This window comes from Daphnia magna, linkage group LG9, assembly GCF_020631705.1.
Source record: "Daphnia magna isolate NIES linkage group LG9, ASM2063170v1.1, whole genome shotgun sequence".
Classification (NCBI taxonomy): Eukaryota; Metazoa; Arthropoda; class Branchiopoda; order Diplostraca; family Daphniidae; genus Daphnia; species Daphnia magna.
This window is the reverse complement of record NC_059190.1, coordinates 2,105,925-2,132,329: the sequence shown is the minus strand read 5'-3', so window position 1 is coordinate 2,132,329 and position 26,405 is coordinate 2,105,925. Positions and strand designations below refer to the sequence as shown.

Sequence of the window (26,405 nt, the reverse complement as noted above, 5' to 3'; positions counted from 1 at the left end):
GTGTACTTGCTCGTTGAGCCAATGACTTTATATTTCTTCTCTTTTTTCAGTTCGTATTCTTTTCTTGTGTACTTTGACTGTGCATCTAGTCTCAGGCTGGTCTGCGGGTCTTTGGGGCTGGTCCTTGTTGTAGTTTCTTTCTCTTTTTTTTTTCACGCACTTATCGTCGTCTCGGATTTTTCTTTGACACGTTTCGTTCGATCCTTTGTGGCAGGCTAGATCGATCTGAACCCACGCATTGAAATGCAAGCACTCAACGATGTAGCATCTATCTGTGTTTTTCAAACTTTGAAAAAAAAAAAAAAAAGGAAACCACCACCCACCCCATTTAAAAAAACAAAATAAAACAAAACATGTAATAATATATTGTCCTGTCTCAATGTCATTTCCCACATAAAAGTCTTGTTTGTTGGCGGCTGTCAAACAAATGGAAGGACGAAAGAAGACGTAAAATTTCTAACAACCAATGAAAGGATTGGATTTTTCGATATATATTTTATACGTACTATGACTAGTTTTGTATTGTAAAAGAAGAAAAAAGGGTGGGGGTGGGGAAGGGGGTGGTGAAATTTTTGGTAACCTTGTCGTGACCGTTTCATTTTTAAATATATTTTTATTTGTGTTGCTTTTCTCCGTTTACTGATCGATTGTGTGTGTGGTTGATCTTTGCTTCTCGTGATACTCTTGGATGGGATATCCTGGCTCGATTTGCGCCCGAACGGAGATTGCGGGTAACATGCATTTCCGCATCAATTTCACTTCGGTCGGTTGCGTTGAAAAGGATTTTTTTCGGGAAGGGAGAAAGTCGATGACAGGTGACATAGCTGCTTTTCTTTTTCGGTTTTTGCGCTGCACTTTTTTCGCCTACGCCTACGCTTAAAATAATAATAATAAAAAAAATCAAACAAATATCGATTTTGAAACTATCTAAAATTGGGTGGTCGGGGGGTGGAGGGTGAGAGATCATCGAATAAAGGTTCATTGGATCCCACTTGACTGGTACTGCGAACTGTCTGTTAGTGCAAGATTGATGGACGTTTGACTTGTTTTGAATATCAATAATTATTTAAGGTGTTGCCAAATGAAGGCCCGTTTTCGCACTAGCGTTTTTCATTTGTTTTTGGCTTCCTCACTTGACTCGTTTCCTCGAGGGTATTAGGACTGGCCAACACGAGTTCCGCATCCGTTTCTGGAGCGCCAGTCGTTCGCTTTCTCAGGCCGGATTCATAAACTCTGTATGTCAGCGCCCGCTTCAATTAACAATCATTTTGTGTCTTTAGCCGATGATGAAAATTCCATGTCTTTATATCTCCCCCTCCTCCTTTTGACTTGTCTCTTCGCTCTCGGCTCGATATTATATGCACATACGGTATCGTTACTATTTCGTTTCGCCCCTTCCTTCCGCCTTGTGTGTGTGTGTGTGTGAAAATTGCCCAGCCTTTCACTGAATGGCGGAGGGCATTAATCGCTTGCCGGGCCCGCTTTTCTTCTCTCTCTCTCTCGGCTTTTGCCAATTCAATTCCAATTGGAACCGTTTATTGAATCGGCGACACTTTGCACAGCTCCTACCTCGCAGTTCTCAATGTCTTCACATATTACATTATTGCTCGGTCTTTGCGGGAGCGGGGGGGCAAAAATGCGCTTCGGTACAGAGACGATGGGCTGAATTAAGTCGCAATCATCTCGACCGTCTCACGCAGAAGAAGAACGCTGGGCAGAGACAGTCGCTGTCAATCTTGGCGACGCCTCGAGCTCCCCCTTTGTATTTGTTTAGTTGATTTTTCCGTTTGTCCCTCCATATCGCCGTGCTGTCTGCGACGTTTAAAAGAGCAAAGCCAAAAGATGATGGCTGTTATTCGTATTATTCAATGGAAGTGGCGTTGCCAATTTCTAGCGCCTTTTTTTTTTTTTTTTTGTTGGTTTGGCATCTCTTCTTTCGTTTCTATTTGAACAACATATCTTTTGTCGATTTCTTCAGATGTGCGACGTGCAACTGTCAAACCGCCTCTCTTTTTGTTGAGTCGAAGGCAGCAACAGCTGATTGACACCTTTGCACGTCGTCCCAAACCAGGGCTTGGCGCCTAATCGATAAATAAATAATAAAAAAATAATAGTAAAATGAAAAAAAAATGGAGTCACTCTCGGAAAATAGAGGAAGGAAAGGGACTTGTTTAATGACGCAACTTCAAGAGGTTCTTTTTAAAATAGGGAATTTCATCGTTTGATGACGTGTCAATTTCTGAAAAAGGGTTAACACGTCGATGATTTACATCATCGAGACTGCGGCCGTTGACCGCATCCAGTGGTCTCCAACGTCTTGATCTGATCAATTCAGTCAAAATTATTATTACAGCGTGTAATTGTTTCGAATGAAAGAAACGAACAATTTGAAAGAAAAAACCGGTTGAAAAACGTAGAAAAATTGTAAGAATTTTGCTGTTGATTAAATTGTTGATTTTTTGAAAATTGTTATTTCGATCACGGCGAACGATACGGTTAGAAAGAATCGTTGGCCAAGATGCGCAAATCAAACCGACAAGTCTACTTTACGACCATTTTTTCTTTGTCTTCTCCGTGGCATCTCCGTCCCTCTTGTTCTTGTGCGTGAGTCGTTCTCTTATTTTAAGTGCCCTAGTGTCAATTTGGTGTGGATGTGAGAATCCGGACGAGAAGCGACACACTCAAAATAAAAATAAAAACAAAGCAAACAAGAAGGAAGCAAAGAATTTCAAAGACAAAGAATGGAATAAATAAATAATGGTTGTAAGAATCAAAAAGAAAAGATGGGAGACACACGAGAATAGAGGGTAGAAAACGAGTTATTGACGACGTGACGGAACCTATTTGTAGGCCATTTCTCACCGATCGAGCCATCAGCCGGGGCCCCCTCTTTGCGTCCACCACCTGTTTCTGCCGTTTGTCTATGTCTTTGCACGCTGAAGATCCCTTTTCGCTCTTTTCGTAGAGAAAGAAGAAGAGATGCCGAGTGACAACTCGCTTAAAAACTGGTCACTCGCTTTTTGGCTTTCAGGTCCCCATTCTCTCCCTCTCTCTCGATCCACCTGAAAAGAAGAAAGAAAAAAGGCATTTACATAAATAGCAGACCGACAAAATGAAGAACATGGTGAGTGAATAAAGAATCCGAAAAACAAAAAACGAACGACGATCGAAGGGGGGGACAAGCTGATTGAATATGTATCAGAAACAGTTTGTTATTCCCTCTCGTCCGCCTTCCACGATTACTACGACGACAAGACTTGGGCTACTATATTTACAACTTTTTTCGTTGTGCTTCCCAGGTCGTCCTGCGCTTTACCACACACACACGCTGACTGAACTCATACTCTACACACAGACACGCGTTTGACCGTGACAAGATTCCTGTTCAGGAGGAGGACCCCGTACAGAAAAGAAAGTAGAAAAAAAAAGAATAATGAAATAGAAAATTCTCGTTTCTTTTTTTTGGGGTCCATCACATTGGGGAAGCATTGACAGAGGCATTGTTTGTTATACATATCTTCTTTAACCAGGAAAAATATGAAAGGGAACATAAAAAATGAATAAAAGTTTGAATGTAAGAAGAAGAAGAAGGAAAAAGAAGGACGTGGATTAATGTGTCCTCAAACTCGGCCAATAACCTATACATCCCTGCTCGATGTGTAACTATCTTTCCTTGTCGTTTCTCGCCGCTGCCATCACGTATAAGAAACACAGGGGTCTATCTCATTCCTGCCTTTTTTCTTTTCTTTTCTTTTTTACCAGCTACTATTTCGTCTCTTGCATCTTGTTGAGCACCTTGAAAATGCCAATGTCGGCCGGCATTATTTCAATCTCTCATTTCTTTTTGTTTTTGTTGTAGGTTCCACTTGTTTTTCTCAACCGGCCCTGCTTGTCCAGTTAATGCCTTTTCTTGTGCAAGTCAACAAGCTGACCAATTAAATAACACACGAATCGACACGATCCCTTCCTCTTCATTTGGGCATCACGCCGAGGGTCACACCTTTGTGTTATCGGCCTCTCTCTCTCTCTCTCTTTCTTTCTTCCCCCGTTTTTTTTTTTACATTATCGCCAACACCCTGCGACTCTTTTGCTGGCCCACCTTATCAGGTGTGCTGACGTGGTATTCATGTTGATCTCGGGGATCAAACAACATGTTTCGATTGAGTCATTATGTCCCACCTGCCAATGAAGTCGATTACGTATCCCGATGGTTTTTCCCCCTCGCCGTCATTTCCTTTTTATTGATTGTGAAATGATTTCACACAGTTAATCCTTGCCCAGGTTTCGTCTTTTAAATATCGGTTCAATATATATAAATATGTATATATTTTTACTGGGTTAGATTAACGAGATTGCGTAGAAACCAAGCGCTCACCGGCGGCTTTGTATTCGCCGCAAAGAGAGTGTGGTGTGGTGTAGGGGGGTAGAGGTTGTAATCCAGGCGTTGCTAAGTCTTCGATAACCGCCACCGATCAACGACGTTTTGTGGCTTTGTATGCGGTGACTCTTGTCTGTGTAACGAAAGTCCGCTTGCATGTTTTCTCTATCGTTTTTATTTCATTTTATTTATTTACTTTTTATTTTGTTTTTGAAATCGATAGAACGATAGGCATTTCTTTTCAGTTAGGCCAAAAAGGAAAATTGAAAAAAGCGAAATGTTGTGTTCAAAAATGTAGGTCACTTTTGATTGCGATGCGTTTGGAAGGAAGAAAAATATTTCGAGTCGATTGTTGAGCGAAAAGAAATGGTTCGTTTTTCATGGTTTGTTTTTAATTAAAATTCTCTTTTTTTGAATTTTGAATTTTTGGTTGTCGTTCAATTTGAAATTGTGGGATCGAGCGACGCGATGTTGTATTGGGCGCGTATAGACTCGCACTGAAGAAAAGGGCCCATCTGACGACTTTGGTGGGTGGAGGGGGGTAGGGACAGTTTCACTACTCCACCGACGGACGAGAGGGGGAGGAGAATGGCTGGTGGAGGAGGAGGTACAGCCGTGGGTGGAGAAGGGGAGCGAAAACTTCGAGTTGAGCCCAGGGAGCAGAAGCAAAAGCAAAAGCAAGCAGCGAGAGTAGCAGCCAGAGGGGGCCTCAGGCCGCAGTTCACATCGCTCAACCGACTCAGTCCGCGTCCGTCTGCGGCCGCGTCGTGTTGTCTGTTACACCAGCAGCAGCAGCAGCAGTAGCAAACAATAACAACAAACGGGTTCAATTCAAGTGTGCGCGTGTGCTTTTAGTTTTATTTGTTGCCTTGTTTACTTCCATCACACCGCTAACCCCGTGACGATTTCGTTTGGTTTTCATTCAAGAAGAGGATTTTAATTTTTAGTTTTTAAAATCTGCGAAAAAAACAAAACAAACAAAATCCGCGTTACGTATGCAACAATCTCATCGGCTCTGATCATTTGTGTTGTTTTGGAATAGAAGAAAAACGAAAATTGTAACGTTCGCCGTTTTACAAAGAATTCTGCGTGTTGTTTGCGAGTTTTTTTCTTCAGTGAAAACAACAAAGAAAAAAAACAACAATTCTTGTTGTATTTGTTGCGCAACCGGATATTGGGGTTTGTATGATTTCCCCACGTTGTGTGCGGCTTACAAGTGCGTGATCGAACATCCTCCGTCGCCATCGGTGTCGTCGACACGTTTCTTTTATTTATTTATTTTTTTTTTTCACATTTTTTTTGTTTCAAAGTTCGGAAACAATTGAATTCTTCTGTGCACAATCCAACTGTAGACAATTGTTGTCTCGATTTTTTGCGTTCATCAGGTATAGAACGAATCGTGTCACTGCCAGTGATTCATGTCTCGCATTCGTTTGATGTCCCCGTGTCATGGGGGTTATCCGTATTTCTAATTGAGATTAAGCGCTGATTAAAGTTTCAAAAAATTATTGTTTCTTTCAATTGTCTCGACTAAATGGCTCGAAGCCTAAGTAGTAGAATCAGATTAATTAGATTAGAAAATTAAGAAGATAGGCCCCCATCCCGTTAATGTGATCAGTGGTTGTCGCCGTTTTCTTTCCTCGTTTTTGTTGTTGTTGTTGTTTGTTTTTTCTTTTCTTTTCTTTAACGAAGAGAACATCAGTGGCGCTCGTGTTTAGTGTGTGTTTTTGAGGCACACTACAAAGCCAATCGACTACCGTTCAAATGGGGGGGTTGTGTGTGTGCGCGCGCGAGTGTGGATTGTGCTGTGTTTGTGTGTTATTCCTATAGTGGCGTGTGGTGTTGCTCCTGCTCGTTCCTCGTGTCTTTGTGGATACACTTACCAGCATGGTCCTTCTTTTGCCCCTTTCTAGATTTTCCTCCCTTATTCTCAACTCCCTGAAATCACTTGCGCGTTTATCCCCGTCGGCATTCTAGTTGACACTTATGTAAGAAGTTTGTGTGTGGCGCGCGTGTCTGTGTGTGTGTGTGCGTCTTAGAGACAAGAAAGAAAGGAAAACAAAAATAGGCGATTTGACCTGCACGTCCTCAAAAGTTTTTGGAAATTTGATGTGCAGTTACAAATACGTTAGGAGATTGAAAGATTCGATGAGAATTTGAACTTTGTTGTTTTTATTTTATTTTTATTTATTTTTTAAATAAAATCCTAAACGAAGTGAAACGGGGTCTGGGGGAGGGGGGCCTAGAGAAAGAAGGGAACAGATATTTGGGCATTTTTGTTTTGAGAAGTTTCGAATTACGCCATCGGGAGTTGATGTCATCGGAAGCCAACCAAAAAGAAAAGAAAAGAAAAGAAAAACATTTGCAGACATTTTTTTTTTTTAATATACCGTAAAAAGAACCGAGTGTAGGGGTAGGCAGGCCCTATCATTCAATTCGATCTGCGTGGTTTTTATTATTTTTCTTCTATCCGACCGCCCGTTTCTGTGTCGTTGCTCCAGCAAAACACAACAAGTTACCAAGATCGGATTGTCCGATCCCCCCCCCCCCCATCTTTTTCTACCGTTACGTATCGTCCCATTTTTATCCGCTGCCAACTTTTCAGTATCGAAGGAACAAGTTTTTTCTCCCGTTTTTTTCAAATATTTTCAATCTTAAATATCAATAGTAAACGTAAAACATTTTATCCTTTTTAATCGCAACTTGTGTCCACTTGGTTACTTAAAAATCGTCCATTTTATCATTTATTTTTGCTATAAAAAGAAAGAAGTAAGCTCGACCGGATCCGTTCACCCCTACCCTTTCCTTGATAATGAGTTACTAAGCGACGACGTCGACTGATGGGCGTCGGTAGCGGTTGAGAAATAATAGCGGCCGCCTCTCATTCCTTCTCGTCCGGTATCGGTCGGGAGCGGGGCAAGTAACACGCACTCACCGTGGTGGGGTCAACAAAAGAAAGGGGCAGAGAGAGAGAGAGAAAAGAGAGTTATATCGATAACGCCCGATCGTTGTCGTTGTGAGAGACTTCCTTGGCCTTCTTTTTTTTTACTAGTCTCGATCGCTCCTAGTTTTTTTCTTCTTCTTCGCTCTTTATGATTATGATTTCCAGTCAGAGCGCATAAGCTTTTGATGGGGTGGACGGCAAAGCAACGGGGCAGCGCGCTTATTACACACAAACACACCCTCGTGTGTAAAAAGTGATAAGGTGAGATCCCCCCACTGCTACCACCTTCTCGCTTCCAGCCGATTGATCGAACAAACCTTAGCAACCAAACCTGGGGTTTAATGTTTTTTAAGCCTTGGCTTTTATTTTTTTATTTCCCCCATTTTCAACTCGGCCATCCACCAGCTATCAGTTTAGAGCGGGGCGCGCGCGAGTGTTGGATTTATAAAAAAAAAGAAGGGGGGGGTCCTAGTGTGGAGCTGCTAGATCCATTGATTCGTGTGATAGGCAAAAGGTGTGCCGCTGCAAACCGCCCATCCACCCACACGAGGGGAGACTTGCTCCAATTGACGAGGTGAAAACATATCGCGAGCGCCCCCAAACCCCATCATTGATCCGTGCCTTCATTGTAGTCTACCCGTACTGTTATGCACACACACACATTGGCGTTTTGACTTTTTGGCCGGAGTTTCGGGTGAAACGGGGGGGAATATGATCCGCAATCGACACCTCTCTCTCTCCATGGCTGTGATGTTTAACACGCAAAGCGCAACAACCGGACATGTATAATTCCTATCCCTACCCTCCCCCCACACACACACACACGATTCCACCCAATGCGCCAAAATCGTAAAAGATGAAAAAGAACTAACTTAAAAAATAGAGGAAAAGTTTCGAGTATGAAGGGAAAGAAAACGACGACAGCGGCAAAAGTACAAACGACCACAGCAAAATGTTAATACCCAGAATTGTGGAAAACACACACCAAAAAATAAAAAAAAGCCGACATTGAGTCAATAATGAGATACACACACTCTCAAAGTTGTGCGTATGTGTGTTTCTTAACATTTTTTGTTTTGTTTTACAACCCTGGGCGCTAAAGTCCTATCGATATTTATTATCTGAAACGAAGAAGAAAATCCGGGACTTGTTGTAAACGATTACCCCCGCCACTACCGAACACTTTAGCGGTTCGTTGAGTTTCTTTTCTTTTTACAACCTCCAGTTTGACTTCGACACACATACGCACATCTGGTTTATACATAGATAGACATACGCTAGATAATATAATAGAAATATATAGATTTATTGAGACCTAGCGCTGATAATGTTTTTTTCGTATTTATGGCGTCCTCTTTTGTTTGTTTGAAGATTGCGCGCATCGCTCTGGTGGGGCGTTGTGATGCAAGAAAGTCTCTTTCCTCCCCCGGTGCGGCCACATTTGCGGGAGTGAAGAAACTTTTGCGCCATGATTTAAAAAAAAAAAAAAAATTGTTTAGTTTTATTTTTTTAAGAAAAGTGTTAATTGCCGTGCATGAAGACAAGGCGAAATTAAACGTGGACAAGCTTTTTTTGTCTTCTCGCCATTTTTCGTTCAGTCGGGGTATTCGACGGTTTTGTTTTGCGCCCACCCGGATCGCGTTCTACTTTACAACAAGTGTTCTCCGCTGCTGGATGTGATTTTTGTGCGTATCGTGCCGTGGCTGGTTTGCCTTTTTTTTTGCGCCTCCATTCCGCCTCCATTCCGCCTCAGAAAAGAAAAGAAATAAAGAAAGAGAATCCAATTAAAAACAGCCATCATGTTGTGAGATGAACGCTGTAGACCTATGGAGTCCTTGGACTGGTTCACTACCAAATCGCAAGGACCTCTTATCCTGGCCCACTTTTGGCAGCAAGTGAGTACAAAAAGAAAGAGCCAACTATTATCTACATCTTTTTCTATAATTTTTGGGGATTTTTTTTGCAGTTGAAGTGTAATTGTTTGTGTTTTGTTTTCGAAATGTGGCGCGCGTGCTGACGAATCGCGGCCTAGAGTGTCTCAATTCAAGTTGTTTCTCGCATTTTTAAGAGCATCATTTTGAACTCGTTACCTGCGAACAAATCCCAAACGGTTGTTGCTTTATTCAACCACTATGCGGCAGCCCCATTTTCGAATTGAACGCCATCGTCGTTAAGAGAGAAATTTCTTTTAACCTCCCCCCCCCATCCACGAATTAAATAATAACATAAAATAATATAAAACAAATAGAAGGAAAGGGGAAGAAAAAAAAAATCGTAAGGAGGAATTAGCCCGTTTTGTTTTTGTTTATTTTATGTTTGCAATTTATCGATCGAAAATGGTTTAGAGTGCCAAGTCTATATTATATGGCCGTAGCCTTTCTGGCGGCTCCCCCGTCGCTAATCGATCGTTAAATAACTTCATTTCCAGTATTAGAATCTACTAAGCTACTCGTAATGCCTTTTCTTTTTATTTTTTTATTTTGCTTCCCCTTTTCGTTGTTGTTGTTGTTGTTGTTTGGGCGGCCAGCTGTGCGGATGTCGAAAAAAAAAGAGTACGACCCGCACCAACATACCGTATATTATTATTATTATTATAACTCGGTGGGTTCTTTTTTTAAAAAAAAAGAGACGGCCGGGGGGATACGGTGAATTGTTCGGCCTCGTTTTGTATGGTCGACCGGCTAACGAAAGAAGAAAAGATCGGACGCCAGTACTTGTTTACAAATTCGCTGTCACGTTCTCTTTTTATTACGACCAGACCGTCATCTCCCACCCAACAACAAGCGTCTGCTTCCTTTATTTTTATTTTATTTTGTCGGAGGGAAATTATTGGCCTCGGGCTTTCTCTGCTTCTCATTCCCCAATCAGTCAACGCAATCAATCTATATGGACGACTATTTGCCGCCGTGCAACGAAGGGTTTTTCCTCCTCTCTTTTCTTTTTCCCGGTATATTGTCTAATCTATAAGATGCCTACTAAGCCAAAGGGTGATATATATATATACGTTATGTATGTATATATATAAAGGGAAGAAGGGCCGTGAACGTTCGGCTTGTAGCTCCTTGCGCTCCCGACGGATTTGCCATCAAGACTGGCTGCAATTCCAAGGGTTTTTGGTCATCAATCAACTGATCGATGCCAGTTTTTTTTGGGGGCTCCTTTTCTTTCACCCATCTGGCCACTTATCTCCTCTCTTGTCTGTTTTGCTCCATGTTTTGTGCCTCTTTTTTATTTTTTACTTTGTTGTTTTTCATCATCATTACCGTCTTTTTCTATTTTGTTGGTACGTTTCATCTTTTTGGGGGGGGGGGGTTTGTTATGGGCATTTTCTTGCTAGTCGCGGTGGGTACTTGAAGTCTTCATCGTGATCGATTAGTTGGCCCATTATCGCGTGAATGAAACGCTTTTTTTCCCCCCCTTAAACCGCCGATAACGCAAGGATCATGGTGGTCCCGTTTGATTCGCTTGTATTTTTTTAACCCGTTTTTTTTTTTTTTATTACATTCGTCTTCTTTTTGGGGTTTTTCCCATCGTCTCATCCGGTTTGTCTGACGACACCGTCGCAATGCAAATGAGACGTTGGACGTCGGAGAAAAGAAAAATGCGAATTTTTAGCTCCGCCCTTTCCTCCCCGTGTGGAGTTAAAAACCCCTCGTTCGGTAGACCCCCCCTCTAACCTTCCTGTCTGTTCATTGGACCGTGCCCTCGTAGTCACGCTTCACCCAAAGAGAAAAAAAAGAAATGTTGATCACCTTCTTTTTTAAATTTATTTATTCTCTCCTCATTTGTAATTTTCACATCATTTCCATATCGTACGTCAAATGAATTCGGCTTTGTCTATTAGCGGAAGCTTTTTCTTTTTAATTTTATCTTTTGCCTCGTTAATTTTAGCGAGGAAAACTAAATTTATGTGAAGATAATTCGGACAAAAGTTAGAAGAAAAACGAGAGATAAAAGTAGACACGAAGAATTTCCTTATCGGAACGAGAAACGAAAAAAACAAAAAACAAGAAGAGATAAAGGAGAAGAAGGCGATGCGTTTGAGTTTGAAACCCTGCCCACGTCCGGCCAGTTTCCACCAACCGGCCGGCAGCATTTGCTCGACTTTCTCTCTGACAGGTGGCTGTCCTTATCCCACCACCTCCTCCTGTTTTTTTTCTTTTTCTTTTTGTTGTTTTGTGTGTGTGTGTGTGTGTCTCTAAATTCCCGACCGCCTTTTTCCCATTTTTTCGCGTAGAAGGAAAAAAATAAATAAATAGTCGGGGAGTTTTTAAAAGGGGGCTGTCCTCTGATGGGTTTGCAATGGCGCACGAAACATTCCGCCGTGAAACAACGACGACACATGATTATGATTTACGTAAACTAAGCGGATTCTTGGATATATATATACATATAAATATTTTTAAACAGTCGTTTCTCACCTTTATTTTTTTTTTTCACGAGAAAGGCAAGGTCAATTTAAATATGAAGACAAATCCATCCGCTCACGCTTTTTTTTTTTCACGTTCTCCTTACTTCATAAAAGAACCAAAAAATGTTTGATGTTGTTCTTGACGACATTTAATTCCGACTTTTAAAAGAGGGATGAAAGAAACAAAAACCGGTTGAACTCGTAATGATGGTTCGGAAATGTTGGGCTGTTTTTGGAACATTTCAAATGAAATGGGGAAGGTCAATGTCGATCACGCGTACGCCCAGAGGGAAACGGGAGGCGGGTGTATCGACATCGTTCCGTTTCCGCATCTGCTCGTCAATCAAACCCACACATTTTCTTGTGCATTTGCATTTCTCGCTGGATGCCGACGGCCGGGTGGAACAGAAAAACAGGCTGTTGGCTTCATTTTCTTATTTCTTTCAATGAAATTGTCTAGCGTTTAATCACGTTGTGCGCAATGCACGGGCGTATCTTGTTCATAGTCCACTTTTATTTATTTATTTTTTGAAAGATTATCTAAATTTGTGCAAATCTTTTGTCCCTTTGTTTTGTTTTGTCTTTTTTTTTAAACACCTGTTGACTGTTTCATCTCGTTCCCGCACTTTACGGCGGGAATTTCTGCGCCGTTTCGGATCCCCGCCGTTCCAATCGATAATCGATATTCATCTATATCCCCCCCTGCTTTGTTTCTCTTTAAAATTTCTCGAACAAAATTAACGCTCGGAAACTAAAAATAATAGAGAAGGGCAGCTATAATGCGGCGTTGAAATTGTGTGCAAGCCTAAGGAAAGAATAAGAATTTAAAAGGAAAATGGGGGGGTACCGATCCGACACACACACACACACACAGATGGAGGGGTGTATATAAGTGATATTGATCCAAATTGGAAAGAGCGCTGCTACTTAGAAACACACACTGGGAAAGCTATAGAGCAGCTCTCGGTGTGCGTCATGAGCCAATCAATAATTTCCCTCCCTTCAACTTCCCCTTCCGTCCTTTTTTTTTTATATTTTAAACGACTAAAAGCAAATGAGTAGAAAAATCTATTTTTAACTTACACAGTACACACAACTGTGGAATTTTATTTTTTATTTTTAATGCAATTTAAATTCACTTGATTGTTGAATGAATTCACGCAAAAAAACAGAAAAAAGATGGTACAACGAAATAGGAAGACACACTTTCAATCGTTCTGTCCGCGAACCATATGTGTGTCCTGATCCAACCTTTTCCCTCCCTTACGTGTCTCTTTATGTCCAGGTGTGTGTGTACGTGTGTGATGGCTTGTATCGTGACAGGGCAAGAAGGAAAGAGAGAGAAAAAAAAAAAAAGGAGAACCGGATAGACAAGAATGGGAAAGAAAATGGATAGAGAAAGAGAGATGAAAACAGGTGGTTGTCGTTGAATCGTCTGAATTCTAAAAAAAAAAAAAAAAAAAGAAAAGAAATACAAACAGAATAAAAATAAATAAATGAAACAAAGAAAAAAAGAAAAAAAAGAAAAGGAATGTAAAAATAAAATAAAAAAACGTGCCCAGACTCTTCAAACAAATTTCCTTTTAAAAAAAATATATACATTTAATATCTTTTTTTTTTATTTCGTAAGGGGGAAGGGGTTATAATAACAACGATAACACACATCTGATCACCGGGCCACACCCAGGCAATCGTTTTTTGTTTTTTTTCCTCCTCTTTTGTATTGCGAGACGGACGACGGTGGTAGTAGCTGCGTTATTTATCGCCAATGGATGCATCATATCCGCCTTGTGTGTTGATTCAATCGTCTAAATACAGACGACGCGCTTCTGGCTTTCTTTCCCACTCCCGTTCCTCCCGCGTGCAATTGACGACCCTGCGACCAACCCTCAATCACACGCACACACACACACACACGACAAAACAAAACAGTTCAACATTAAAAAAGGGGGCAAGAAAACGAGCGCGCAAACATCGGAGGGTATTTACTTTTTTAAAAAAATTGTGCGCACCCTCTTGTGTGTTTATTATCGGATAATCTTTTCTCGTGATTCCGTCCCATTGGAGGAAGAAAGGAAAAAAAGATGGTTATTGTTTGTGTAAGTGATTATACCGTTACACGTACGCACAGTTAGCCCCTTATTATCGACATGTTTTGTTTTTATCCCCTCCATTCTTTCTTTGTTTTTCGGTTTCGTGGATTGAGAGCTGATGGAGTCGTCGTTCAGCGGATGGGAAGAGGTTGATGATGATGAGGCGGGGTTCATAGCAGACGCGCAAAACACGCACCATCCCTCCCCTCTTCTTTTTTTCGGCGCTATACTCTTCCATTCGATCAATATCTGATTGCTTTGCCTTGATATATATCAGCAAGAGAAAAGAGGGGAATATAAAAAAAAAAGGGAAAACGCAATAGATGAACGAGCAGCTCGGAACCCATCAAACACACATACGTACGCACACAGGGCGTCGTCGTCGGTAACGAATATTCGTATGCGCTATGAGTAGAGAAAGGAGCAGACCTTCCCGCAGAGGGCTCTAATTCCCCTTGGCCCGTTGCTACCGGGCCCCGGCCGCTGGGGTTACTGCCGTCTTGATTGGGTTCTTCAAAGTGAAGAGATGTGGCAGCACACACACACACACAAAAAAGAATGTATATATATATATATACCCCAGTGTGTATGTCAAAGATTCGGCACTAGCGGTCATCTCTCTGCCTTGTTTGATGGGTTCTGGACCTTTTCCTTTTTCTTTCTTAGTGAGGGATTGGGTGGGTGTAGGTCTCATCGGTACGTGGTACTCGTGTGCGATGCGCGTCCAATTAAAGCGGATGACAACTGGCCGGTCCGGCTGTCGCCGAGAACTCCAAAAGCGCGACGTGTTCAGAATCTCCAATATGTCCGCTCCCAACTTTTTTTTTTTTTTTTTTTTTTGATTTCTTTTTTGCTCGACCTCCACAATCCACCGAATTTGGATGCCCCCAGTCGTTCATTGAATGTTAACCTATAATTTTTATTATTTGATTCATTCTGCCACGAAGCGAGGCCTTACGTTGACCTAGTCGTTGTGCTAAAATGTTTTTAGCAAGTTGAGGTTTAAGGTTTTTATTATTATTATTTTAATGCGTCCGTTGCTCGCGACCCAAGATGGGAGCTGTCCATCCACTTAAGCAACTTAATCTTTTAACGCCCCACCCGCCAATGTCAATTAGATAGTTTCTGCTAGATAACAGGGCATCCTAGTGAACACCTTTGGCTGCGTCATAGGTGGCAGAACGTGGGAGGTCCTTTGGGTTTGTTTTTTCATGTATCGAGGATTTTCAAAACAGACGATTCGATTTCTTGATATGGATTTTGACCTTTTTTTTTTCATTCAGTTGGATCTTATCGCGTATCCAACCGTTTTCCATTGTATTTCTTCTTCGTGTATTTTGTTGTCCCCCCTATTTTTTTCATCGTTTTGGCCACGTGTGTTACGAGAAACTTGAAGGCAGTCAAGTGTCGTCTCTTCCGTCTTTGGTGGGTTTAAAGGGCAATAATGGATGGGGGGGGGGACAGTAGTCGCTGTGTTTGTGTTACCGTTTTCTGGGTATGTGTAACACGACGTAGGTTCTTTGACGTTCTGTTTGTCCTGTTCTCTGTCCGATAAAGTTTGTTTCCTGCATCTTACACCACGTCCTTTTGATCAATGAATCATCAAGCGACGTACGACAACGTACCATGGATCTTCTCGATTTCCGTTTTTCTTTTTTAAACTTAATTTTCCCTCCTCCGCCATAGATGTGTTTCCTTTGGCGTATGCAAAAATAGGGAGAGTCGTGTTCTTTTTTTTTTCCTTTTAAAATTTGAACTGGAAAAATGGCGGCGATGAAAGATGGTGATGGACTTTGAAAGAAAAATGAATTTTGTGACGAAAAAAAAAAAAAGAAAAGATTTTTCTTCTTCTTCCTTTCTGACGAAGCTGAAAGGGTATAGAGAACGCGGAAATCCGCTGCGCCGATTAGCTCGTGAACGATTGAACGATCCGGCGACCGCACCCTTCCTTCCCTGATATCCCTAACCGACGTCGACGTATGTCGACGCTTTCATCCGACCCCTGAAAAATAAGCAGCAAAGAAAAATATTTGATAGCTCCCCCCTTTCCATTTTTCTCCTATAGTCCGGATGATTGGTCTGTGCGGGTCACGCCATCAACCCATAAAATCCAGTTATCTAAAAATATTCAATTTTTTTTTTTTTTTTTTTATTGTTTTTCAAAAAAAAAAAAATGTTCTTTTGGCTGGTTGTCTTATCGTTTTCCTGATCGTACCAGTACATTCTAGCGGGTAGTTATTGGACACATCTGGATAATTCCAATTCCCTTTTTCTAAATACAAGAAATCCCCGGTCGTTGGTGCAAAAGAAAAAACTGCGATGGCATCGAATAACTAGCAATGTAATAACACCAACGAGCCTATAGATCTATACAACAAAGCAATACGATCTCGTGCTTTTACTATCGCTACTACCACTACTACAACGCATTCGATTTCCATTGGTATCCATCTATCAGCCATAGCCGTTCAAATCGAATAGTGATGTTACGCGCCGTGTGTGTCTGTGTGTCTGTGTAAAAGAAAGGGAAGCGGTCCCGGGTGTTGAATGGTTATGGCGATGCGGGCGCGTCGTGCCGCTTATCTTATTTCGATGCGCCGATGAAGTTGCAAGCGTTCCGATCTATCGGGACTTCTTCCCTTTCTTCTTCGTTCTTCACACACACACACACACACACATAGAGCCAATCTTCTCGTCCTTTTTTTTTTTTTCATTCACCCCCCCACTAGGTTCCCTTATTCAGTCGCCTCTTGTGCCTCCCCTCCCCCCCTTTTTTTACTCCATTCCCCTCCATTCGTTCTCATCGAACGCGCCCGAGCGGTGCCGTAGATAACACGCTCTATTGATCTCCGATCGACTGTTGCTGTAGCGCCCGCTTTTCTTGGCTGTTGTTGATCTCCCAACTCTACCCCCCTCCCTTTCTTTTTTACTAGCACCCCAGCGTTGACTGTGTGCGGCGGAAACACTTGAGCCCCCTCATCTCTTATCCTCTAGATCGCTCTCTCTCTTTCTTTTTTCTTCTGTAGTCGATGCGTCGATTGATCTGACCGCCATCTTTTCATCCAATTGACCTTCTCTTCGCTCCTTTTTTTTTCTTTCTTTCTTATTTTCTTTTCTTTTCTTTTTTTATTGATATCTATCTGTTTGCCCGTCTATTTGATCCTATTCCCCAAACGGCAGCTTCTTCCCGACCTCGTAAATATCCGCAGAGTTCCGTACGCTTCTTGTCGTACTCTCTCTCTCTCTCTCGCATTTCATTTTCTCGATTGATTACGAACCAGGGATGTTTCAATTACCGAACAAAATTATTCGATTCAGAATCGGATGTCGTTGGAGCGTCAGTTTTCATTGGCCACCAACTTCCTGGAAAAGAAACAACAAACATTTAGGGCGATGGGAAATATGTTGGGATAAATGTTTCCGAGAATGGTTTCACGATGGTTCGATTTTATTATTTTTTTTTTTTACTTCTTCCATGGATGGCATCACACATGATTTTGATTGGTTCGGTAGACAAAAAGAAATGATATTTATTTATATATATATATTTATTTTTAAAATCTCTCTTGTTCCTGCGGTTGCCGCTGTTGCCGCTATTGTTCAATGAAATTCACGCACCACATGTTGCGCGCTCCCGACCGCGCACGCGTTCCCGACCGCGCACGCGTTCCCCCCTTTCATTCTCTCGTGTGTCTTTTAGCCCTCAATTTTTGCGTGTACGCGTTTCTTCCTCTACTTTTTATTTCGTGAAATTCAGCATTAAGAGAAAACAACAACAACAAAAAAAGAGACGAACGGAACCCGCATCTATCGCCGCTAATGGTGCGGTTAATTGAAACGCGGCCCGTCCGATAAAGAAAGAAACAGAGCCTCACCTTACTCATTTTAGCAGTTCACGATGAAATCCCGCAACAAATTCGTTCGCTATATTATCGTTAAAAAAATAAAAAAAGGAGACGACCTTTCTGGCTGACCCTTTCACGACGAATCGACCTCCGTGGCGTCTGCGTGTATGTTATTTGATCCCGATGAGGGGTGTATGTGTCGTGATGTTGCCCTTCCGTGAATGAGGACCCCTGCGCCAACGGCCTATGAAGAGAAAGTGAGGGGTTGATGGGGGAGAAGAATAATGGGTAGCAATTGACTTCTTGTGACAGGAAGGTGGGGCCCGGATGGTTTACCGCAACAATTGTAGAGCCCCCGATATTTTTGTTGCGGCCGTGTTGAGCGCGTCAGAGAGCTCGGGTTCAATCAAATCCCGCGGCCTTTGGTCTCTTTGACGAAGTGGACCGCAAAACAAAAAAAAAAAATGAATTGAAAGAAAAATTTGTGGGTTGACGTGAACGGGAGGGAAAGAATATGATTGCACGGGGGCATTTTCGGTTAATTGAATTTTGAAAGTGCAGCGTTTTAAATTCCATTATCGTATATTTCTTGTTGTCTATCCATTGGAAATTTTCGTGTGCGGTTTCCCCCACCACCTCTAATGTCACGACATTTATTATTTATTTTCTGTTTGGTTGCAGCGTGCTGTTTTGGCCGAAAAGGAATTGTCTGTCCTCAAAGAGCAATTTGAGAGAGCTGAAGACAGCAGCAAGCGGCAGCGGCTTAGCAGCGATCAGGCCAATGAAGCTCCACCTCCACCCAACATGGACACGCCCCTCGACGTGATGGGCAGACCTTCATTACTCGAACTAGCCGCCAAGGAAAAAGAGGTAAGCGCAATCAATCAATCGGTCAATCACGAACAACAAAAAAAATACTGACACTATCTCTCTATGTTTATCAAAAACGTTTTCGACTAGACGAGTTTTTATTTTTATTCTTTCTGTCTCATTTCTTGGACGGGAAAGAGCGGGGGGGGGGTCTCGTTTTTTTTTTTGCTAATTACAAAAAATGGAATGGAAATTTCTTCTGACCGTTTTCTGTAATTTGAGATATCAAGTTCATCGACTCAATCAAAAATTCCATCTGTTTTTTTTTTATGTTTTTTTATTTTTGTCATTAAATTAACAACCCCCCCATGAAACTTGGAAGAAATTCCAATCCGAATTAAAAATCCAGCTGGTACTTTTTTTTTCCCCTCAAAGTTTTCCATCGTGATTGCGTTTGTTTCATTCTTATTTAAATGAAACAAAAACAAAAAAAACTAGAAAATAATAAAATAAATAAATAAATAAAGAGGGGGAGCAGCGATTAGGGTTGGCAGTGCAGAGGGCGCGCGATCTTTCGTTTTTTTTCCCCCTCCTAACACTGGACTAACTTTGTCCCGCCGAGAATTGGATTGCCGATCGTCTAAAGCGATACTGCTCGATATATATAGACACACACACGCACACACACACAACAGACGATGCAGCGACAATAGCAACGGAGCAAAAAGCCAAGGCTCAAAAAGGCCCGGCACCGAGATTGAGTCTTTGGCGCAGTGTAAACTGAGTGGGTGGGTGGTGGTGGGGGGGTCGGGTGCGTTTTAGGCAGTGTGTGTTGTAACTTTAATTAAAGCCGCTTTGTATGCGAGGAATCCCGAAGTGTCTCTCCCCCCCTCCTTTTTTTTTCGCCTCCCTCTTCTTCCTTTTCTTTTACTGCTGGAGCCGACCCATGGGATAGGGCGGTAGGAGGAAATAAGAGTTTTGCTCGTTGCTCTTCATCGGCCCTCACGACGCCGTCCCGAATGCTCCCCCCTTCTTTCCTCCCCCTCCCCCGCTCTCTTTCCACCCTTTTCGTTCATTGCCCTATGTGTGCCAAGCGACCCGATACCGATGCCGAGCTTCTTTCCTACTGCTGTTTCACTCCTACTACACGACTACTACTACTACTACTCCCAATAATCAATATGCAATGGCAATCCGAGCTCTACATACACACACACACTATGCATATCAGCCAGGCTGTTTGCCTCTCACTCTTCTTTCTTTTTTCAACTGGCAAGGCCCTCCTCCCTCCTGTTATTCAACCAAATCTATCAGGGGAATTACTACGTAAAACTCACAATCCCCCAACCCTCTTCTTCCGCCGTTTGTCCTTTTTGTTTTTCTTTTTAAACAAAAATGCATATTTCTAGCTACCCCACCCTATATATGTGTGTGTGTGTCTATGATCACACGACACACAGACGTCAAGAGCGTGGAGTGGGCCTTGTTCTTAGTCGTTTTTGTTGTGCGTGTGTGTCTCTTATATCGGTTGATCCATCCATCCCATTCAGTTTGCTGTTTTTCCCCCTCTGTCTCTCTCTCCCTGTGTGTGTGTCTCCATCGTACGCATAATTCCATGTCTCGCGTGGGCCAGTCAGGCGGACCATATGTTTGGACGCACTTTGCATTTGGGCTAATCAATAACACACACACACACAAGTTCCTTCTTTTATTCTTCTGCTCTGAATGCGATTGCGTCTGTTTTCCACGACACAGACGTGTTCCATGTCGCAAACGGATCTGTCCGTACCATTTGAACTATGAATGTCTTTTTTTTTTTTTTTTTTGGGTGGGGATAGTAGCATCCGGGGTTACAGAGGACGAACCCAATGCTGATTAATTTTTTTTAGAGTAAAAGGTTGAAAACTTGTTTTTTTTTTTGTCCCGTAATTTTTATGGATATAAATGTACAATACACGAAGATCGGCGCAACTGAAGACGGCCAGGATTTATTGACTTGTTTGGCGGTGGATATTAGAAACAGACGCAAAAAAGGGGGGGTTGGAAAGAAGAAGAAGAGAAGTCGATAGTGGGTCGAGCTTGTAATATCCAATTGGCTGGAGGGTGTGTATATTGGCGTTCTTAATTCTCTTACATGCGCCACACGTAGATCATACAGACACACAGACACACATTTTTTTTTTTTGGGTGTGGTCTCCGGTAAACACCCAGACTGGCCTCCCTTCTCGCTCGCTGGTGTCGATCTAATATTCGCCCCGTCCTTTCTATATATACATATTACTGCACATATTTTTGTTTCCATATCCATCAAACAATGGCATAACTAAAAAAGAAAAAAAAAAAAGGGAACAAACGAAAATATGTGTGTGGGGGGGGATGGCGTGGAGTCCGTCGGGCGCACGGCATTGCTCGTCCCTCATTTCCAAACCCTCCCATCCATCGCAGACACTGTGTATGTGTATATATCGTATCCATCTATTTTTACTATCCATCTATCTAGTAGCCGGAATAGATCGTCGACTCGATACGTATCGTGTCGCAGCCAATTTTCCGATTGCGGGATGGGGGAGAAAACAAAGTAGCCGATGACAATCGGACCTTTCTAAGAATTTCGTTGTTAAAAAAAAAAAAAGTATGGTTCCGGTAAATTTAAAAGAAATTTGCATAATTGAGAAAAAAAAATCAGTTCCCGCTGTAATACGAATCGCAATCGACTCGCAATCGTTATGGGGTTCATGTGTAAAGGGATAAGACGGGCGTACAAGTTATATATTAAAAAAAAAGGAATCGGGGAATTTTTGGAGGTTTTTTGGTACGTTATGTTTTGTTTGATTTGTTTTATGTCACGCACTCGTTAACTTTGCCTAACGTCCGTTACATTCTTCTTGTTCTTTTTATTTTTGGTCCGTACTGGAAAATATGGCACCTGACCAGCAAATATCGCTCATCGTCGTCTAATTGTCAACTCTCACTTTTCTATCTCTGTGTGTGTGTGACTGTTGATTTTTTTCATTATCGCACTCGAAATGAGCGTGGCACAGCACCGACGGCAAACAACTTTTTCCTTCGTGTTTTCTGACGCTGGGCGAATGAATTTGACGCCTTGGCGTTAAAAGTTGAAACGAGTTTCAACTTGAACCGACGGCGGACCATCTGTCCCATTTATTTTATTTTCAATAGTTAACGAGGGTTGTCGAATTTGTTGTATTGGGCGTCGTTTCTCGTTTGTTTTTTTTGTTTTTTTCCTTTCGGCTCGCAGTTTGTTGGCCATTTTGATGGACGCCACGCACATTACGAACAACCGAGAAACTCGACACATTTCTGCTGTTCTTTCGAACTAAACCGATGAAACAACAGACGAATCCAAAAATCAGCTGATGGACGAAAATATTCGTGTCACTTTATTCGTCTATGCGACGCCCCCCCATCCGTGATGATCATTTGGGTTTTTAAAAATAAAAAGAGACGGACAAAATAGAATTGGGTGTAGAGCAGGAACTGTCCCATCAGTGGGCTGAAACTGTGGGGGGGGATAGAGCCCGGCGGTTGTTGATCATTCCTTAGAGAAGCTCTCTCTCTCTCCCTGCCCGTCTCTCTCTCTCTCTCTTTTTTGTTAACTAGTATGTGTGAGTTATAGGCGTCGAAACGGAAAAGGAGTGTCATCCTCTCTATCTTCTGCCATATTGACTGGGATGTGAAGTTCTTTTTTTTTTTTGTCGATGGCCATGTCCCTCTTTTGGGCCGGCCATGATGATGATGATGACGGATGACTTTGGTGTGTGTGTGTGTCATTTTCATCAAATTTCTGTTCCCTATCAAAAACTCGCATTTTTTTTTGTTTGTTGTTCATCCCTCACTCGGCTAGAAGGGGCGACAAAATTCGAGTCCAGCTCCAAAGTAATATTACCCAATATGCAGCCCCACCCTTTAATTTTTTATTATTATTATTATTTTTTTTAGGTGACTCCACACCCTTTTTCTCTTCGTTGCTTACGTTAGGGAATTTAACCCGTTTCTGTTTTAAAGAACGAAATGAACGATGCCAATGTTTGAATTATAATTTTTTATTTTTCAGCGCATATGTGAATCGTGTCGTTGCATATGTTGCCGACCTTCCGATATGTTTTCTCCGATGGAAAACAAAAATAACGAGGAAATATTTCCATTTCTTTTTTTTTGTGTGACTTGACTCTGAAATGAAATATCATCGCTGTTGTAATATTTATTTATATTTTGATGCATGTGTATGTGGACAAAGTCATGCGTCAGTCTTAAAAAGATTGCCAGTCCATTTCTTTTTATTTTTTATTTCAAAAAACAGAAAAAGAAAAAGAGGCAAAATAAGATTGAAACCGAAGAAGACCCAATGGGTTTGTTGTCGGGTGGGAGGTGGAAGGTTAGTAGCTTTGCTTGTAGGCTCTTAGATTTTGTTTCTTTTGCCTCCTCTCTCTTTTTTTTTTTTTCCTAGTAGTCCCGAAAGGGAGAGCGTGATAATATACGAGTTATGTAAAACACACAGAAGTCCTTTAAAGAAAATAAAGGGGGGGAAGAAGGGGAATTTGAATTTGAATTTTTTTTTCATCGGTTTGAATGGTTGGGCCGATAAATCAGGTGATGGGGTACCCGACAGAAAAGGGTGGACTGCAACATTTCAACCGTTCGTGTTTGTTTCAATTTTGCGTTTCCATTGTTTTTCGATCGGCTTTTGCCTTCTTCTTTCATTTGTTTACTTTTGCGGCAAGACCTCCTTTTTGTGTTGTTGGTGTTGTTTCTGGTTTTGCCGCAAGCCTCAAAGCACAAAAACAACAAGCAAACGGCGGTGTTTTCAAATAAACGGAATGCCTCGAAACGATTTCGAGTTTATTCCCGCTGCTTTCGATCGACGAGAAATCTGCACTTTTGGTGCCCACATTTGTATTTGTTTATTTTAGATTTTATTTTTATTTTTATTTTTTTCTGATTTCATTTGCTAGTTTTTATTTATTTGATTTGATTTCGACTTGTTTTGCTTTTCGGGAGAGAAGCAGCGCTCATTGCTCCGCGTAATTTCTCCTTCTCTCGCTTGTTGTACACAAGTTATAGCTCGTAACTTAGCTCACATATAAATTTCAAAAAGAACTGGCAAGGCTCTTGTGTGCAAGGGAGAAGGTCTTTTTTGGCGACTGCCGCGCGCAACTGCAACGAAAGGGGAAATTCACTGTGACCGACCGGCAGTCACGTACCGATATACACACATGCATACGATACTGTACACACAACCTAACGTGAACACACAGAAACAGTTTTAGAAAAAGAGAAAAGCTATTTAACTACTGGCCGTTATAATAATCATTAGAGATCGAGCCAAGGTTTTTTTTTTTTTTTCTTTTTGAAAACGACTTGACTTGTACGGTTGTAAATCACATAATTGATTTTCCACAAAAAAACTGGAGAGAGAGAGAGAGAGAAAAAACACAGTTGTAAAGTTAGCGTAGTTGGGCGTTTAAGCTGCTACACCATATACCTGAGACGGGCCCACTGATAGAGAGATCTTTGTATCCACACATTTTAGTTTTTCGAAGCTTATTCCTTTTAATGTCTTGTAACAAAAAAAAAAAGGAAATATTCTACTTAAAATCGGATGATTGTGGGAATCATTTTTTTTTCTTCTTCTTTTTTTTTTAAAGTAATTTTAAGCTCTTTAAATTACAGCCATAACTAAGCCATATAGATGAAATGCAACAAATCTGGAAGGTTTCTCTCTTTTTCTTTTCTTTCCCCCCTCCCAGTAAGTGACACTTTAGCGGCCGGAATGCATCCGGCCATCGTAATCCGAAGCAGCTACGATTCGGTGGTGTCTTGGCGCAAAGTTAATGGCCCCAACGATTTTCGAGACAGTCAGAATGGGGTGGGGGGGGGGGGTAGTCCGTGAAAATGGTCAAAACACGGCAGCCGGAATGAAAGGGGGGGAAAGAAAAAACGAAACGAGAGTCTATAGATATAACCAACAACTATATTGACTTTGGGTGTGCATTTATATATATATATATCTATCTCTTTCTTTCTTTGTTGTTGTGTAACAATCGGCCGGAAGAGCTAAAAGTAGCCGATAGCAGAAAAAAAAAACTCTTTTTTTGGATGGGAGACTATAACTTTGAAGAAGAAGAAGAAAAAAAAACTAACTAGCCTCTCTGTGGGTTAGTCTTGTTCTTCGTGATCTCTTTCTTGTTTGTTTTTTGTGTTGTAACGTTGGTCGATTCCCGACCGAAAAAACAAAACAAAAGTAAAGCTGCGGTAGCCGGTCTATTTCGGTTGTTCTTCCTCCCTGTGCCGACCACCACACCAACAGCAACCGCCTCCTTTTATTGGAGTTTTCCGTTTGGTGCAGCAAAACAGAAAGAAGAAGAGAAAAAGTTCTCAATGCTCGTTCCATTTTGCCTGCTTTTTTAAACGTCTCTTTATATTTATACACAAGTGTGTGTGTGTGTGTGTGTGTGAGAGAGAGGGATGGGGGGGATAGAGCACCGCAGCCGCATAGCATCGATGAATAGCTTCACTCCGCCCGTCTTTCTCTTTTGTTTGCTCTTGTTCTTGGCTTTTTCTTATATACCCCCGTCACGCGGTGGTTTTTCTTTCGGGACGAACTCCCGCACGATCCTCATCTTTTTTTTCGCACAGCTTCAATCTTCCCCAACCCACCCCGCGCGCCGGACAATGCATCCAAGGCGCTGTGCAAGGCCGGATTCCATTTCATTCTTTTGATTAGAACTTGAGCTCTATTAGAGGGCTCTATATCCCGCAAATGTCCATTCGTTCGTTTGGTTTTTTTTTTATGATGGGGGCGTAACAAATGAAAAATTGAGAGGGGGAATTATTTCATTTTTATTCTTAATTTCAATAAACGTTAAGGACAAATTTTGAATATATTGAAAGCTTGGACGCCCGTATATATCAAATTCAATTCACGACCCATTTTTTCTGTGTGTGTGTGTGTGTGTGTGTGTGTGTGTGTGCACCACTCGAGAATCAATTACAATGAATTTTTCGTTTCTTTTTTCTTATCCATAATTACTGGAGTCTACTATTAAATTTTTTTTTAACAGCTCTCCAAAATGTACGTTAATGGTAGTTTAATTTCAGAAATGTGGAGTGATTTTACATTTTCTCTCGGGATAGGAAAGAGACCAGGGTTTTTTGTGTGTGTCTGTGTGTTGAACTTTTGAACGCTGTTTCACGAACGTGTTGCCTCAATTGCCCCCGCTGTCAATCCTCTCTCTTTCCCTTAAATTTCATCCTTTTTTTTCCCCCTCAAATTCAAAGACGATTTGATATGCAAAAAAGAAAAAAGAGCATTCGATAAAGAAAATATAGAAAAAGCCAAACCCTGTTTCATTTTTTTGAAAACAGGAAAGAGGGTGGGGGGCTTGTGGTGGAATCTTTCTATTTTTTACTTACAAATGATCACACACACACACACACACAGCTCTCAATGGTGTATGTGTGGAAAGCGAGAAAGGAACGGCTGTTTTTAACCTCGGCGTGACTCCCGCCCGACACGTTTGTTACACACACCACGCATCTACTGACCTCCCCCACCACACCGCAACAACCCCCAATCGAAAAAAGGGCGACCCTCTTGTAAGTTACAACCGTCAACATGACCGAAAAAGAAGAGAAAAACGATCACGCTCAATGTTTCCATTGTTTTTTAATAACTTGATGGCTGCTGCCCCTGCCCTTTCTTACACCGAAACCTACGGCGTAATTTTTTATTTTTTTCTTTTCTTCTTCTTCTTCTTCTTTTAGTCTTGTTTTGTTTTTTTATTATCCCATTTCGTTGCCATTTCATCCGGTTTTTGTTGGGAACCCATCAACTTGTCGTCGCTTTCGAAACGAATCACAGAGAACGTCATCGACTGTGCGATAGAGAGGAGGTTTACATTTG

The 26,405-nt window shown here is 41.7% G+C and overlaps 1 protein-coding gene across 1 annotated transcript in view; it reads left to right on the top strand.

The window, feature by feature from the left end:
- Window positions 1-26,405, top strand: part of LOC116930921 (homeobox protein cut) — a 195,635-nt gene that overhangs the window by 140,913 nt on the left and 28,317 nt on the right. Inside the window, 1 exon segment of the mRNA XM_045178761.1 lies at window positions 18,353-18,541. Within this exon segment, the coding sequence (XP_045034696.1) occupies window positions 18,353-18,541 (189 nt within the window).